A 17639-nucleotide genomic window follows, 5' to 3' on the forward strand; every position below is an offset into this window, starting at 1 on the left:
AGCAAGCAATAAGACACCATCCACTTACCTCCCAGAATTATAACCCTGAAAATACCCGCTTTCTCCCAGGTCATGGGAGTAGGGGAAATGTGTTATCGCTCCTTTGAGAAGTTGAGAAGGTTGTGAGTACACTTGGGAAGAGAGCAGCACAGGCAGTTCCTTGTTTCTGGAAGAGCTCGCCAAACATATGCCGAGGTGATCACACAGGCAGGCATGTGCCAGTTTCCATGAAGGTGTGACTTCACAGAGTGAAACTTGAACCGTTTCACGATTTCTAGTGATTCTACCAGTTAGCCAGAGTTGTAGAAATTCCTGTTTCCGTGTCAAGGAAGTTTGTTTAAAAGGAATCCTGGTTAATCCTTTTGTGATGTGTATCTACACCCTCTCAGGATAAGTACAGTTAGGACAAGTCTTATAAAAGTGTGGGGTGTGCTAGGGCCGAAAAAGCTCATTTTAGTCACATCTCAGTAGATGGAGGTGAGCGTAGCTTATGAGAGAGGCAAGGATGAGTTTATCACTTAGAGGGAGATGAATGAAGATAGGTTGTGGGACTGCTGGAGATAACCAAGGGGCAGGAGAGATACAGCTTTGGTGGGAAGGATAGGAGATTCTAGACTTTTTGGAGAAGGCTTGAAGTTGGGAATAGACAAGCCAATGAAAGAAACCTGCACACCAGTTCCCCTGGGATGAGTAAGAAGTTTGGCACCCAGCCTATAAAGTGTATGGCCCCCAAGGGCCCTAGCCCAGGGCTTCTCACACTTTGCCACACACAAGAATCACTGCAGAAGCCTATTAGAAAGCAAATCTGGCGTCAGCATCCAGCCAGAGATTCTGCATTTCTCACCATCTCCCAGGAGATGGTGACTGCTGGTCCAGACACCACACCTTGAGTGGTGAGATCCTAGAGGTCGCTTTTATCCAACATGGAATTGGGGCGGGGGTTCCTCAGAGCATGGGGCAGTCAGCACCATAAGCTGATCTGCCTCCTGGACCATTGGTGGTCTTGGAAAAGTGAAGAGATTCAAAGCACAGGATGAGCTTTAACAACTGGCTTTGACTGCTAAGATTGAGCTTTAAGAAATAGTGCCCTTCCGTCTTCTATTCCCACGTTAGTACACCGCGGACATCTGACCAGGGAGTGTGGCACTGAGATCCTGTGTGGGCACCAGGGTGCATAAGATGGTACAGTTAGTAGACGTCACAGAAAGTGCAGGGGAGATGTCATCAGCAATATGACGTTGAAGGAAAAGGGCTCTGGAACCAGATGGCCGGAGTTCAGATCCCAGCTTCACCACTTACCAGCAGTGCGATGAGTTAAGTTTCTTATTTCTCTGTCAGTTTTCTCAACTATAAAATGGGGATAATGGTCCTAACCTCATAAGGCTATTGTGAAGATTAAATGAGCTAGAAGAGGTATTTAAAACAGGGACCAGCATTTAGAAAACAGCTGTCATTACCAGGGACCTTGAAGCCACCACATACCCCTCTGGCCTCTTCATCCCAGTGTACCAGCAGCCTGTCTGCACCCCTCTCCCTCCCCCTGGGCTAACCTCTGAGAGCAAAGACCAGGGCGTATTCCCCTCTGAGAGTCCCTCAGCATCTTATGCAATTCTTTGAGGTTATTGCTACATGAATAAACAAAAATTTGTTCCCTGTCAGAAAAAGATTGAGATCCGTTTGTAGAAATAGCTTTATCCCAAGTCTCCAAACCCAGGCTTCGGCTGGTATTGGCAGCAAAGCCTTTCCCCTAAGCCCTCTGGAAGTCTTCGACTTGATTTATTTTTGGATTGTTTCTCCAGAATATGTCAAAATAGGTTTCTCTGCACAAGGGAAATGATTCCTACCCCCAAATCCTCAAGCCAATCTGAGCCGTCACCGTGGCCCCTTCTGGCACTACGTTCTTGCAACGTGTGGAGGAGGCAACATTGAAAAGCACGTTTGTCTAAGGGTAGAATGTGCTGCCTGCAAAGCCCTGGTGGTCTCAGAGCTCTGTTGCCTGTAGAGCAGGTTACTTCTCTTCAGGTGCGTACCTGGACAGGGGGCCTTGCAGCCGCCTTTTACAGATAAGAGAAGCAAAGCGCAGGGAAAGGAATCATGCTCAAATCTTGCTCTGAGGTCGGCTTGATCTGATTTAGACACTGAGTCCGCCTTTGGTCTTCCAAGTGGGTAATTCATGATCCCTAACTGCATCTGAAACCACAGATGGCCAATTTGGGGTAAGGTTTGTGGACAGAGAGATGTGAGCCTTTTGTGTGACCTTGGGTGAATCACTTTACTCTGGAACTCAGTTTCTTCATTCATCAAGTGAAGATCAGAACTATGCCCCTTTTAGCCCTAAATTTCTGAATCTAGGTCATTCTGAGAAGATTCCTTCAGCTGCCGTTTCCACTTAGCATGCTATTTTAGAAATTTGCCACTAGAGGCCACTGTGAATACAGTTTAGCCTTCCAGCTGCTTCAGAAGGCAGGCGCCTACCGATGCCACTCATGATTCTAAGCCAGGCCTGCTACCCCTTGGATGGGGAAAGCCAGCACCTGCTCAGACTGCGAGGGGCCAGAATTCAGATGTCAGCGTGGCACTGAACAGGCCTAGGAAGGCTCTGTCAGCACATGCCAACCAGCCCTCTTTCCTGTCTACTGGACTAGATAGCGGAGAAGCCCTGTGTGTCAGGTAAGGTTGGATGAGCCCTTGTGTCTGGGGCCTGGTTCTGCAGCAGGCCTGATCATAAAGAGCCAGTTCCCTCCTAGATGCTTAACGTTCCACTTCACAGTTGAAGTCATTCATTCAACAAGTAATTTTCGAGCCCCTCTTTTACACCCAACAATAGCAAATATTTTCATAGAATCAGAGAAAGTCAACCAGGATCCTTAAAGCAAAAAGTTACTTTCCTTTCTCTGTCGCATGGTCTGTGGAAGCTTCTTATATATATTTTTCTCTTAATCCCCCAAACCAGTCTCTGAGGTTGGCATTGTTATGCCCATTCACAGATGAGCAAACTGAGGAAACTTCCCAAGGAAGTTTCACTTCCCAAGGGAAGTGGCACAAAGCCTTGTACAGAGTGAGTGCATGGATGCACTGATGGGCCCAGAATTGCATGGCTAGTAAAAGGCAGGGCTAGGATTTGAACTTGGGAACTCCAGATCCCACGTTCAGCCTTGTTAGCTCCACCTTTGATATACAGAAGAGAAACATGAGGTGCAGAAAAAGAATGATCTGGTGAAGGGGCAGGGATTAGAACCTGAACCTCCCGCCTTCTAGGCTGGGCTGTCCAATTCGACTGCGCCATCCTAGAGCAGCACAGGCCAAGCGGGCTGGGAGGCCCCAGCCTTAGCTGTCTCCAAGCTCCCTCCAAGCAGAGCGCACACCTGGCCTGCCGGTGCACAGCAGGAGGAAGGGAGGGAGGGAAGGAAGGGGCACAAATGACGCTAATCGGTGTGTTTATTGGATCATAACTGCATTAGCCTCACCACTCAGCTAATCTAGAAATCACTTTCCTCTCCGTGAGGATCTGGCTACAGCTCCATTAAAAAAGCTGCTGCCACACGTACCCAGAGGAAGATCCTGTACAGCAGAAGCAGCGGGGGAGGAGGGAGCAGCGGTATTCCTACTTCCTCATGCTGGCGGGAAAAAGGGCCATTTCACATTCACTGGATAAGAAAAGCCCCCAAAGGAAGGCAAATCAAGGTTCACAACTGGCTTTTAGGCAACCTTCAGCTTTAAGAGAAAGTGTTCCCTTCATGCCTCCATTTTTGAAAGTATTTGTCTTGCTGTTTAAGATGAAACAAGAGAAGAGAGGGAACTTGTGTTGGGGGAACTTACCAGGTACCAGGTGCCTAACACATTATTCCATTTACTGCCTTCCGAAGGCCTGTGAACAAGGCGTTGTCATGTCCGCTTCAGAGATGAGTCCATTTCATGAATGGAGGCGCCACATCAGTTGGCTGGGCCTTGACGGGCCTGAGCTTCAAGCCTGGGGTCTGTTCTCTCCCTCCTTCATGCCCTAAACCCCCACAGGGGAGCTTTCCTTACCATTCTTTGCTCCCTCCTTCCTCCAGCTCAAAGACTGTGGAAACTGGTTTTCAAGCCAGGTCCCTGTGTGACCATGACAACTTCCTTCCCCCAGCCTTAGCTTTTCAGTCTGTAGAATGAGGGGCCCAAACTTGGTTCCTAACCCCACTCTGGTCTAGACTTCGACAATTTTATGATGGTATTTTTCTTCTAGGTAGCTTCTAGCACATCCTCATCTAATTGGAATCTCATACCAACTTGGAGGGGGATGGTATTATGGGTATTATCCCTGTTTTTTAAAAAAATTTTTATTGTGGTCTAAATAGTTTATAACATTGTGAAATTTCAGTTGTACGTTAATATTTGTCAAACACCATATAAATGTGCCTCTGCACCCCTTGTGCCCACCCTCCCCCCCTTCTCCCTGGTAACCACTAAATTGTTCTTTGTCCATAAGTTTGTTTATATTCCACATATGAGTGAAATCATACAGTATTTGTCTCTCTCTGTCTGGCTTATTTTGTTTAATATGATGCCCTCAAGGTCCATCCATGTGGTTGCAAATGGGATGAATTTGTCTTTTTTTATGGCTGAGTAGTATTCCATTGTATATATACACCACATCTTCTTTATCCAATCATCAGTCGATAGGCACTTGGGTTGCTTCCACGTTTTGGCTATTGTGAATAATGCTGCAGTGAACATAGGGGTGTGTAAGTCTCACTGAATTGTTGATTTCATGTTCTTTGGATAAATACCCAGTAGTGGGATAGCTTGGTCATATGGTAGTTCTATTTTTAATTTTTTGAGAAATCTCCATACTGTTTCCCATAGTGGCTGCACCAGTTTGCATTCCCACCAGCAGTGGATGAGGGTTCCCTTTTCTCCACAACCTCTCTAACATTTATTACTTTTTGTCTTGGTGATTATAGCCACTCTAATGGGCATAAGATGATATCCAAGTGTAGTTTTGATTTGCATCTCCCCGATGATTAGTGATGCTGAGCATCTTTTCATGTGCCTATTGGCCATCTGTATATCTTCTTTGGGAAAGTGTCCGTTCATATCCTTGGCCCACTTTTTGATTGGGTTGTTTATTTTTTTGTAGTTCAGTTGTGTGAGTTCTTTATATATTATGGAGGTTAACCCCTTTTCGGATATATGATTTGCAAATATTTTCTCCCAGTTTGTGGGTTGTTTTTTTCATTTTGATCTTGGTTTCCTTTGCCTTCCAGAAGCTCTTTAGTCTGATGAAGTCCCACTTGTTTATTTTTTCTTGTTTCCCTTGTCTGAGTGGACATGATATTTGTAAAAATCCTTTTAAGGCTGATGTCAAAGAGTGTACTGCCTATGTTTTCTTCCAGGAGTTTTATGGTTTCAAGTCTTACCTTCAAGTCTTCGATCCATTTTGAGTCTGTTTTTCTGTATGGAGAAAGATAATGGTCTACTTTTATTCTTTTGCATATGGCTGTCCAGTTTTCCCAACACCATTTGTTGAAGAGACTTTCCTTTCTCCGTTGTATATTCTCAGCTCCTTCGTTGAAGATTAGCTGTCCGGAGATGTGCAGTTTTATTTCTGGGCTTTCAATTCTATTCCATTGATCTGTGTCCCTGTTTTTGTACCAGTACCATGCTGTTTTGATTACTATGGCTTTGTAATATGTTTTGAAGTCAGGGATTGCTTTGTTCTTTTTTCTCAGGATTGCTTTGGCTGTTCGAGGTCTTTTGTTGCCCCATATGAATTTTAAGATTCTTTGTTCTATTTCTGTGAAGAATGTCATTGGGATTCTGATTGGGATTGCATTGAATCAGTGCTTTAGGTAGTATGGACATTTTAACTATGTTTATTCTTCCAATCCATGTATGTGGAATATCTTTCCATTTCTTTATGTCATTACTGATTTCTTTCAGTCATGTCTTATAGTTTTCTTTGTTTAGGTCTTTCACCTCCTTGGTTAAATTTATTCCTAGATATTTTATTCTTTTTGTTGCAATTGTAAATGGGATTGTATTCTTAAGTTCTTGTTCTGTTCGTTATTAGAGTATAGAAATGCCACTGATTTTTGTAAGTTGACTTTGTCTCCTGCAACTTTGCTGTAGTTGTTGTTTATTTCTAATAGTTTTATTATCCCCATTTTTTAAGCTGGGGGAACCTGAGAAGCAGAGATCCACTAGGGGTTCAAGGTCACAACCTGACTGGAGAGAAAGCGGCGCTCTGCTTCGCCCCCGGGCAGGCGGCAGGCGGCCTGTAAGAGGCTGTTGGCAGCAGCTCCCGCAGCCTGACACCTGAGCCTCACCCTGGCTCCTGATGGAATTATCAGAGAACTGGGGAACACGCACTTCCTGTAATCAGGGCAACTTTTCTTAGTCGGGGGTGGAGGAGGCAAGATGTGAAGTGTGTCTCATGAGCTCCTCTCCCAGCGCAGGGCCCAGAGTTAATGAGACTCAGGGAGATCGCAGCAGGCAGCTGGAGATGCAGGCAGGCGACCTCCAGGGGCAGGGCCACTGGGACTACAGCTTCTGCATGAAGCCAAACGCGTGGCATTTTGTGAATGTTTCCGTTTTCTTTGGCAGCCAGGCAAGCAAATACAGGCAGCTTGGCATGAAAATGAATTTAGAGCTTAAAAAAAAAGAGCATTTCACCCTTGGTGGCTTTTCAGGCCACCTCATTGCAGGTGCAGCCAGGGAAGACGGTGACGGTGACAGAGAATCTGAAGGCTAGAGTGAAATGAGAGCCCCAACCCCACCCATCAGCCTAAGGTGGGGAGGGGCAGAGAATCCTGAGGCCTAGGCCGACCCTCAGCAACTGCGGCGGGGGAAATGAGAGGGGTTTCTGGGACGAGAATCGATCGAGGCCTCCCAGCTGAAAATCCAGCTGCTCATCCCTCACCAGGCCTGAGTGTGCCAATCAGGAAAGTGTCACGTGTGTTGGTGGGAGGCTGGGACTTCAGGGAGGGACATAGTTTGCTTTTAAGCTTATGAAGAAATGTGAGGACTCACTCTCCATTTCCCAAGATGCTCAAACAAGAAGAAATGGGCTTATATCAAGTGGAGAGAGAGTGCAGGAGGCCCAAGAGCAGACTGGCTGACTGGGCAGTAATGTATTCAAACGTAATTACATCCAGTGAAAAGAAAGAGGGAGGCTGAAGCCAGGGAAAGGCCTGGCTGTGGAGGACCAAAGTCCAAGGACCGGGGCCTTCAGGGCACACCCCCTGCTAGCGGGGAAAGGAGGAAAAAATCTACTAAGAGATGGCACTTGAAAGATGGGTAAAGTTTGGCAGAGAGGAAATGGCAGGAGGAAAGGCCAGGGGCAGCCAAGCGTGACTGGCTCTGGTTGGGTGTAAAAGCCCAATGGTTGGTGTGGGGAGATGGACGGTCACCTTGGCCCTTATTGTGGAAGGCCCAGAGATGGCACATTTGCGTTTATCAATCAATAGAATGTCAAGGGGACCCATCCCTTCTTGAAGGAGCTGAGGTGAGAGAAGAAAGGATCCAGGAGACTGATTCTGATCAGAGCTCCTGTGAGTTTTTCTCCCTAGTAGCTGCTTATTGGCAAAACCACCTTGGGCCAGTTTCTTTCCCTTCCTAGGGCTCAGTTTCCAGATCTGTAAAACATAGGTGAGTTGCAATATCTTTAAAGTCGTTTGCAGCACTGAGGTTTCTAATACCACAACTAACAATGCCGAGCCAAATATTGGGTTAAATGTCGAGGTAGATGGGCTGGCTCCGTGGCCAAGTAGTTAAGTTCGAGCGCTCCGCTGCAGCGGCCCAGGGTTCGGATCCTGGGCGCGGACATGGCACTGCTCGTCAGGCCACGTTGAGGCGGTGTCCCACATCCCACAACTAGAAGGACGTGCAAGTAAGATATACAACTGTGTATGGGGGTGGTTTGGGGGAGATAAAGCAGGAAAAAAACAAAAAAGATTGGCAACAGTTGTTAGCCCAGGTGCCAATCTTTAAAAAAAAAAAAAAAATGTGGGGGCGGAGAGGGGAGGGAGAGCTTAGTGACAGGCTATGGCGTCCATGCCGGACATGGGGAGTAGTGGAAGGGTCGAGGCCCTGAGCACAGGTCACATGGTGCTGGACCAGGCCCTGTGGACCTGTGAGGGCCCAGGGACTGGATCGTGTTGGCAGACACTGAGGCTCCCAGACAGGCTCTGAGTGAAGACTGGAAGGAGGCAGCATGGCATCGGGCCTAGACAGGGGCTTTGGACCCATGCACTCCTGGGTTTGCATCCTGTCTCTGCAACTTTCCTGTGTAAGTTTGGGCAAGTTCAGGTACTGAACTACTTCAGACTTTAGTTTCCATATCTGTAAAATGGAGTAGATAATGCCCATCGTTCTACAGATTCCTATAACATGAAGTCAAAATGAATGCTCCAGCTGCACTGGACGGAGCTTCTGAGGAGTCTGGGTCTCCCTCATCTCTGTGCCCCTGGTGATGGACTAGCACAGCTCACGGCCCAGAGGAGTAAAGGTTTGTCCCATAGGACAACAGCATCCTGCAGTTACTGTGAGGATTAACTGTGTGACATGTTAAATTCTCAGTGCTGTGCTCCCTGCACAGGAGGTCCTCAGCCAACAAAATGAACGTCTAAGACTCCTTCCCTTCTCTGTGGCACTGGCCCACGGACCCGAGATTCTCAGTCTGACAGTTGTCAAACAGCAGTTCAACAGCTGAATTCATAGTAGATGCTCAATAAATGTTTGCTGGACCGAAGGCCAGAGGAGCTGTGTGTGGGGTGGGGGAGAGTCAGGCCCTGTTGGGGACTGGTGGGTGGAAGAAAGGGTTCTCACAAAGGAGTCGATGTGTCAGAGGGGAGGGGTGGACTTTTCACGTAGTCGTTTGACAAATCGAGCACCTTCTATGAGCCAGGCACTGTCTTAGGGGCTGGAGTGCAACCATGAAGGAGACCAAGTCCTTGCCTGCATGAAACTTCTCTTCTGTTGGGGGAAACAGACAAGGATAATGCCATGAGGAAAAATAAAGCAGGGCCAGGGGGATGAGAGTAGCAAGGCGCTGTGTTGGGTAGTATGGCCAGGAAAGCTTCCATGCAGACGGGGCATGTGGCCAGAACCCTGAGGGACCTGAGGGCCCCGGGGGCAAGTGTTCCAGGCTAAGGAACAGCAGGTACAGAGGTCCTGAGACAGGAGCCTGCAGGGCCAATAAGGAGGTCTGTGTGGCTGGAGTGGGGTCGCTGATGGGGAGAGAAAGATGAGATGAAGCCAGAGAGGTCCCTGGGAGGAGTGAGCCTGTAGCCTGGCAAGTCTTTTTACCACAGAGTGGGATGGGAGCCAGGGGAGGGCCTCAAGCAGAGGACTGCAACAACCCTACTGGCTTTAAGTGGCTCCCCCAGCTGGTGTGAAGATTCCAGTAGCTAGACTGGAAGGGTCAGGGAGCCTCCCTCACTTGGAAAAGCATGAGTGGCTGGAAGGAAGAAGAGAGAAGAGAAGTGAGGGAGGAAGCCAGGACTAGGGGGCTGCAGACAGATGTCAGGGCAGGGCAGGTGGGAGGGTCAGGTCCTCGGTGCAGGAAATCTGCTGGGCCAGGTGCGGGAGGGCCCTGGGGCTTCCCTTTGCCCAGGTGAAGCATGGACCCAGCCAGCTGGCGCTGTGATCTGGGGAGGGGCGGAAGGGAGGGGCAGCGTGGGGTTCTGGTTGGGATGGTGGGGCAATTGGCAGGGAAATTGCCACCCTCCAGGAGGAATGAGGGCTGGAGGTGTGGAGAGCCCCGTGGCCAGCTTTTGCCTCTGCCTCTACCCCAACAGAACATGGCTTCTCCTCACACCTTCTCAGGCACGACCTCACTGCTCTTGGGTACCTGACCTTGCTGTTATTAGTGGAGTTTCTTAGCAAGGGAAGAGTCAGGTGACCTTCAGTGCATTACTACTCTTCTCTAAGCTTTTGAGTGAAAGAATGGGTTTAATCTAGATGGTCTCCAACCAAGCTCCTTCTAGCATTTCTATTAATGGATGGAATCAGACACTGCATCTCTCCCACCTCCTTACTGCCATGGTGGTTTCAGGTTCCCGTCGTGCCCTTCTTCTTTCCTTCCCTCCCCAGGGCGGCCCTGTACAGTAGTGCTTGGTGTTCACTGCACAAGGGCACCCAGCCAAGGGAGTAAGTGGAGGCTCAAATCCAGTCCACACTCTGCTCCTCAAGCCATGTGCTCTGGCTGGCTCAGGGATGTGTTTACCCAAAGTAAAGAACACCTTTTTCTAGTTTGTTCTAAGGTACGATGTGGGCAGCCCCCGCTTCCCTGTCCCGTGCACACTCCTTCTTCTGCCCTTCTGTGTCCCTCTTCTCTTACCATCCCCAACCTCAAACAGGGCAGATCTGAGGGCAGATCTTGGGGGGTGTCGGGGGCAGCAGCTGCCTGCTCTGTGAGGAGCTCTGCCTCCTCCGCCCCCTGGTGCTTTTCCTCTCCTTATCAATGCTGCGAGTTGCCTCTTGAAATTGCTCTGCCGTCATTAACACTGCGGATTAGGTCAGATGAGAGCGTGTTTGCAGTCTTGGATGGCAAAGGCAAAACGCTGATGCTGATTATTCCAGATCTTCTGGGCATGGCCCATTCCGTGCTCACAGTTCTTAATCAGAGGGATGAGCGTTGGTTACGTGGCAGGGTGGGCCAGGCTGCCAGGCCCAGACAGCACGTCAGCAGCGTGTCTGCAGCACGTCTGTAGCACCTGCTGGCCTGCCCGCTGGATTGCCTGGACATCACAGGTGACCTCAGTTGCTCGGCACTGTCATATCCCTCAAAGGAGAAATGACCCATCCCATGGCAGTGCCCTCGGGCTGCCTTTAAACCATCAGCAATTCATTTGAGCAAGGACTTGAGCGTTTTGCCCTGGGCTGATCAGCAAGTTTTGTGTTCTGGGGCTCAGGGGTGGGCCATGTGGCCAAGGGGCATCTTTCAGACCACCCCTTCTTCAGTGTCTCCTGCGAACCTCTGCAGCCAAGGAAGCCAAGGCCTGTGGCCTCGCATCATGGCCCCTCGCCTCCTGGCCTCCTATTCTACCTCCACCACCTCACCCTGTGCTCCAGCCACACCAGGGGCCCCCAACATGGCTCTCTGGCCCTTAATCATGCTGGTTCCCTGCCAGCAGTGCCTGCCCAACCTTGTCCTCCAGGCAGAAGTTGATCGTCTGCAGCAGCACCGTCCTGTCAATGCCCTCACCTTCAGCCACTTCAGTGCGCTCCTGCCCCCCATCCAACTGCCAACACCTGCGTTTCTTTGCCTGAAGCTTTCTTGGCTTCTGGAACCTGCGTTGCCATTCTGTGCTGGTCAGCCCAGAGGGCCGGGGAATTAACACCCTCAGAAGCAGCGCTCAGCCACTGGGCGCTGACTGCCGAAAGCTGGTATATACACACCCCTGCTCCCTCACCCCTCCCGCAGGCTAAGTTTGAGGCGGGTTCTACACCATTGCCCAGAGCTCCTCGGTGGGAAGGAGCCCTAGTTGCCCACGGTGACGACTGGCTTGATAAACCGCCCTTATTGGCTGCCTTCCCTGTCTCACCCCCACACTCCCCACATATAGCGTTTCCTTAATCTCCCGAATAAACTACCACTCACATTCAGATCTTCCTGGCAGGGGCTGCTTCTGGGGGAACCAAACAAACCTCATCTTCACTGTCCGTCTCCATAGCGCCTCATTTTTGCGGTTTCCTGGACCCTCCCTTGTTCCCACTCGGGGGGCAGAACTGTTGGTCACTATTCTGTATTCCGAGGGCCTTCACACCTACCTCAACAGCACTGCTCCTGCTGCACTGTGGCTCATCCGTCTGCATGTCCTGGGGCCCCCACTAGCCTGGGAACTCTGGGCACAGACACTATGTCCTTTTCATCTCTTTATTCTCTGAGCCTAGCACAGTGCAGAGTAGGTGCCCAATACAATTTTTTGCCAAAGAGCCAGCAGTGGAAATGCAGTGACTAAGAGGGAATAGAAAGAAACGGACATATTCCAATCTTTCTAGAAAGAGACCTGGGGCTGCTACTCCAGATGCTGTCACATGACAGGTTTACATGGTAGAACATCGGTCTCACCACTCATCTGCTCAACAGCCTGCAATGGCTCCCTACTGTTGTCCTCCCCAACAGGGCCTAATTACATAGATGGCTTTTAAGACCCCCTGTCATCTGGCTCCATCCCCAGAGGCAGTCAAGCCTCTTGTTCAGAGTCAGCTTTGGTCTCAAGGGCCTGGGTTCAAATTCTCACTCTGCCAGTTCCCACCTGGGTGATGACAGGCGCAAGTTACGTAGTCTCTCTGGCACTAGCTTCCTCATTTATTACATGTGCATAATAATACCTCACATCTATAATTATTTTGAGAATTTAAAATCATGCATGGTCCTTGTGAATGTACTAAATCCCAATGAACCGTACACTTTAAAATGGTGAATTTTATCGTATGTGAATAATATCTCAAAAAAAAAAATTAAGCATAGTGTCTTTGAAAAATAGAATGGTGTTTTCATTGTTATCAGGGACGCTTCCCAAATGGCCCTAGCACACCAGGCCAGGCACACGGCAGGGACGCAGTAGATACTGATGGAACGAATGTCATTGTCTAGGACAGGTATGTGAGGGGTGGGCAGTGGTGGGCACAGAGATTCCTAGTCCCGTTTTGCATCCCTCTGGAAAGGAGGCCTGAAATATATTCTCCGTGGAGAGACGGCCTCAAGCCCAAGCGAGTGGGGTCTTTGGACCCAGCCGCGCCCACAGCTCTGGGAACCCCAGCGCCTCTGCCGCTGCCTGTCGGTCCCAGGTGGCAGAACGGAGACCGGCCGATCCTGAGCCATGTGTAAACGGAAAACACTTAACCCAGGCGGAGGAACATGTTCCTATGTTTATCTCTGACTCTAGCTGTATCTGACGTTCTGGGAACTGACCTCAGACAGAATCTCCACGCGCCGGTCAAGGCCGGGCCGCCGGAGCCCAGGCCCAGAGGGCGTGGCTTTTCCGGGCCCAGCCTCAGGCTCCGGGCCCCGCCGCCCCTCCCCGGGCACCGAGGCGCGTCGGGGCGAAGCGTGGGCGGTGGGCGCGGAAGAGGGGGCCCCATCTCAGCAAAGCTTAGACTGGGGCTGAGGAGGGGCTGCGGGGGATTTTCTGGAGATGCGTCTACGCGCGCGCAGCCCTGGGAGATGCCACAGCGCTGCGACCCAGGCCCGGAAGGGCCAGGCTGGGAGGGGGGCCGCCAGGGAGGTGCCTCAACTCTCCCCTCTCCCCCAGGGCAGGGATCAGAGCCCCTCACGCTGCAGGCGCCTACTCAGTGCTGGTGGCATAGAAGCCTGGGGAGCTCTGGCCGCCCTCAGTCTGGTGGAGGAAGCTTCTAGACCTGGGGCTGGCTCAGCCGTGTGGTCACGACGGGCCGGGGATGGGGAGGGCACTGGCGCTGGCGCGTGCCTTAGGTGGCTGACTCGGCGTGCCAGGCCCGGCGGGAGCCAGGGGCGGATAGGGGAGCGCCCATGCACCGAACCAGCCAAGGCCTAACGGCCCTCACTGGAAAACCGAGGCGACCCCTCCGGGCACTGGGGTCGCCCCCACACGCCTCCCCAGGAGACGTGGAGTATGTTTCTGGACTGAGACCCGCCCCCTGGAAGGATGCACCTTCAGTAGAGACAACCTCCAAGCCTCTGGGGTGGTGGTGGTGGTGTCATTTTTGCACACGTCCCTCCCCACCTCCGCCTCGCATAGACCCTTCTCAAACGGATGCCCCTTGGCTTCCGGAACCCTCTCCCTCCCCCAGTATGGAGACCCCTGAGGAGGGTGGGGAGTGGGGGACAGGCGCAGATGGAGACGCACGGCCGGGACCATCACTGGCTATCGCTCCCCAGGTTCCCAGCATCTGGAGCCGCGTCCCCACGCCCGCCACGCGCGCGCACACACACAGACTCACACGCTCACACAGACACACTCACACCCGTGCGCAGACCCCGCCCGCGGCCCCGCCCCGGCCCCTGCGGGCGCCCCCTCCTGTGCTCGCGGCCCCGGCACGCAGTCCGCCCCGGGCGGCGGCAGGCGGCCGCTTCGGGCAGATTTGATTTTCCCGCAGCCCGGGCGCCCCGGAGCCCGAGCCCAAGCCGAGGAGGTGGCGCTCGCAGCCGCGTCCCCAGCCCCGCCGCCGCCCGCGCCGAGACCCAGCGAGAGGCAGCGCAGCCCCGGCGCTCCGGCCACCCCCACCGCCCGCGCCCTCCGGCCCCCCACGCCCCTCTCCCTCTCCTGCACCCCTTCTGCCCCCGCCCGCAGCGGCAAGCCCCTCTCCCGTTGTCCCTCGCCACGACTCCGTGCGTCCCTCCCGGTGCCCTCTCCCCGCGCCCCCCGCGTCTCCCCGCTGCGCCCCAGCTCCCTGGGCGCCTTGCCCGTCTCCGCTGGGCCCCCAGCCTCCTGGTCGCGTCACTTGCACCCCCCTCCTCTATCCGCGGCCCCCGCACCCTCCGCCCCGCCTTCCCTCTCTCACTTCCCACGCCCCCTCTTCGCGCTCGTCTCTCCGCCCTTTGCCGCCCAGCCCCGGCTCCGGAGTTGGGGGAGAGCCCAGGGTTTCAGTTGCTCCGGAGGAGGCGTGAATCGCGCAGGGAGTGACTAATTTGGGGTGGGGGGCGCGCTGGGCGATGGAGCAGCCCGAGGACATGGCGTCGCTGAGCGAGTTCGACTCCTTGGCGGGCAGCATCCCCGCCACCAAGGTGGAGATCACCGTGTCCTGCAGGTGAGCCGCCCGCTGGCCGGGTCCCCCTGCCCCGCCCCTGGACCTGGAGCACCGCGGTCCCTGCCGCTCAGACCCTCCACGTTCTCGTGCCCCCTTCCAGAGTGTCCTCGCCGCCAGGACGCCCCCCGGCCTGTCCAGCAAAAGCCCCTGCCTAGCGGCCATTGGCGACGGCTGAATGGGAAGCCAGGCTTGGGGTCGTATCCCGGAAAGTTTGTACTCCGGGCTGTTGCTGTGAGGAGATGTGAAGACACAGGAATAGGGGTCCAGGCGCCCGAGTCGGGAGAACGGGGTAGTGAAAGGCTGTACCAGGGTCTTCGCACAGGCTATTTCTGGTCAACCCCTCCCCAGATCGAGAAAGCAGTGATTTGCCCCATCCCTCCCAGGCGTGCCCAGCCTCTGCCTTCTGTGCCCTCCTTTTCTCTCTTCTTCCCCTCCTTTGCCCCGACACTCTCATCCTCTCTTCCCCCACCCACCCAGCGTCCTCGACCCCAAGATTCTAAAGCCTTTCTTTACCTCCAACAACAAAAGTGAGTCTTGAAAAAGGATCAGATTGACTCATTCATACTGATAACAACTTAAAGTGGCACCATTGAAAAAACAACAACTTGGGTACAAAATCTTAAGCCAAAGGACTAGAACACCGAGTGTAGGATTTGAGAGTCCAGCGGGGGAGAGGGAGGAGCGTTTTTGCGCACTAGCACCCCTAAATCCTCTGGTCACACAGGCTTTGGTGGTAACTTCATCTAAGAGCTGGGTCTCCCCCAGGTTCTGCTGTCTGAGGGGAAGGCTGCCCCAGGCCGTAAGGAGGTCCAGGTGGAGAAAGGGGGATTTTTCCCTAGTGCGGTCACCCTGTGCCTGGCCCAGGGTCACTGCCTTGCTGGGACAGTGAGGGCACTGTGGCCGAGGCAGGGCCCACCTCGAGGCTCCTCCTAGATGACATTCCCTCTGCCCCAAATGACCAAGAGCATTTCCAGAGTCCTGGCCGTGCCCTTGTTCCTACTTCCCACCCATCCTTTTCCAGGCCCCTCTTTGGTCAGACTCCCCCGCCCCCCACCCCGGTATTCCAAAGTTGTGGCATTGGGGAGGTGTAGACAGAGCCAGAGGAGCTGGGCTGGGCCAGGAGAGAGGGAGGAATTTGGTGGAGATTTGACGGGGATTGGGAGGGAGGGCTGATGAGGTGGAACTCAGCTGTCCCGGTGCTCCAGGCCCTTCCGGGGCTCCTGTGATGACTCCCACATGTCTCCCCGGTGGTCCCACACACTGTGCTGTCAGAGTTATCTTCCAGCGCTATTTGCATCCTGCTGTTATTCTGCTGGGAGATTTCTGATGGCCCATTAGCTCCAGTCTCACCTCCTCAGCCATCAACAGCTGCCACCGCCTGCCCTCCCTTCTCCTATGGGGCGCACATCCCCGCGCCTGCCTGCCTGCCGCTCCCTCCTAGCCTTCAATCACGCCTGTGTCAGAGCTGTCTGGGAATCCTTCCCACCTCTAGGCCTCTGAATAGCCCATTCCCCATCCAGATTTCCCCCCTCCTTCATCTCTGCCAGTTCATGTCTCTCCATCCTGAAAAGTATGGCCTCATGCTCCCCACTTCCAGCCATCCTTCTCGCCCATGAGACACCCAGCCTGAATCACTGTCTTCTGTGTCCCTTGGGCCCTGAGTACTCAGCCTGGGCCACTGGATCACTCACACACTGAGCACTCAACCCTGAAGACAGCTCACATGTGTAGACTTCATCCCTCTTCCTCCAAAGCAACTCCGTAAGCATCTGAGGGCGGGGATCCCCACCTGACTTAGACCGTGAACCCTCTACACCAGTGGCAAGGAGAGGAGGCAGGGGACACATGGCCTTGTGGCTTTGGAGTCAGATGCCTTGAAATGGAATCTGCTCCACTGCTTGGGGCAAACCTTGAGCCTTAGTTTCCCCCATTTGTCAAGTGCAAACAATGAACCCATATTCATTGAGAAACCTTATTCTCGGAGGCAGCTCACATGGCAGCTCACATGCGTGGAAGGGTGACTGGCTCCTAGCAGGTGCTTGACAAATACTGTAGGAGGAATTAACTTAGAGAGCAGAGGATTGTGAAGCATCCAGCATAATACTTTGCACTTGCTTGGCACACAGTAGGTGCTCAACAGGTAGCTACGATAATTACTGTAAGGCAGTAGTGCTTGGCCCCTCCTGTTTGCTCTCTGGAAGTGAAGGTGTCCAAAGGACTCCTAAGAGGGACCTAGGGATGCATCTGAATTCTTGTGGGATGTTGTTCTGGGATCAACCCTGGTGTCCGTTCCCTTTCGGGCGATATGATCCATCAGCCTGAGGAGGGCCTGTCCCAGGCTTTGTCCCTGCTCTTCTGACAAAGCCAGAGGGTGAGGAGGTGGGTCAGAAGGGGAGAAAGGGAAAGAGTCACCTGGAACAGAGAGGAGGTGAGAAAACAATCTGAAGGGGCTTAAAATTATAAATCCATCTCTTTGCCTCAACCAGGTCCAACTATCCAGGTTCTAGAACAGAGAGAGAGAGAAAGGGAAGAAGGAGAGAGGAAGATGGGGAGGAGGGAGAGCTGCACGGAAAGGCTTTCTCCAGCATATTCTACACTCAATGGTCAGCAGTTAATGAGAGTCAAGTCCCGCTCCCCATCTCGTGGTCAGCACCGACTGGGCCCCAGGAGAGGAGGCTAAGGGTGCTCCTGCCCTGAGCATCTAGTTGACACCTGCTGTTAGGCAGGGAACAGTAGGGCAGGTAGAGGGGGTTGATGGGGTGAGAACTCCAGGGGACTTCAGGATGGGCAGCTGGGGTTGAGAGGGCCAATGTTTGAGGGAACTGGAAACTAGCATTCCTGGGGCCAGTTCCCTTTCCTCTCTGCTCCTTAAGAAGGTCCCCACCACTCCCTGCAGCCCTAGGAGCTCTCTTCTCTGGCCTAGGGGA

General features: G+C 52.8%; 1 protein-coding gene across 3 annotated transcripts in view; it reads left to right on the forward strand.

The window, feature by feature from the left end:
• The first annotated feature begins 14030 nt into the window (after positions 1-14030).
• Positions 14031-17639, forward strand: part of CPNE5 (copine 5) — an 85919-nt gene continuing 82310 nt past the window's right edge. For all 3 annotated transcript variants that reach the window (XM_046638752.1, XM_046638753.1, XM_046638751.1), the window contains exon 1: positions 14031-14712. In XM_046638752.1, the coding sequence (XP_046494708.1) occupies positions 14618-14712 (95 nt within the window). In that variant the 5' untranslated portion in view covers positions 14031-14617. The remainder of the gene's footprint in view (positions 14713-17639) is intronic.

The sequence above is a fragment of the Equus quagga genome, chromosome 15, assembly GCF_021613505.1.
Source record: "Equus quagga isolate Etosha38 chromosome 15, UCLA_HA_Equagga_1.0, whole genome shotgun sequence".
NCBI lineage: Eukaryota > Metazoa > Chordata > Mammalia > Perissodactyla > Equidae > Equus > Equus quagga.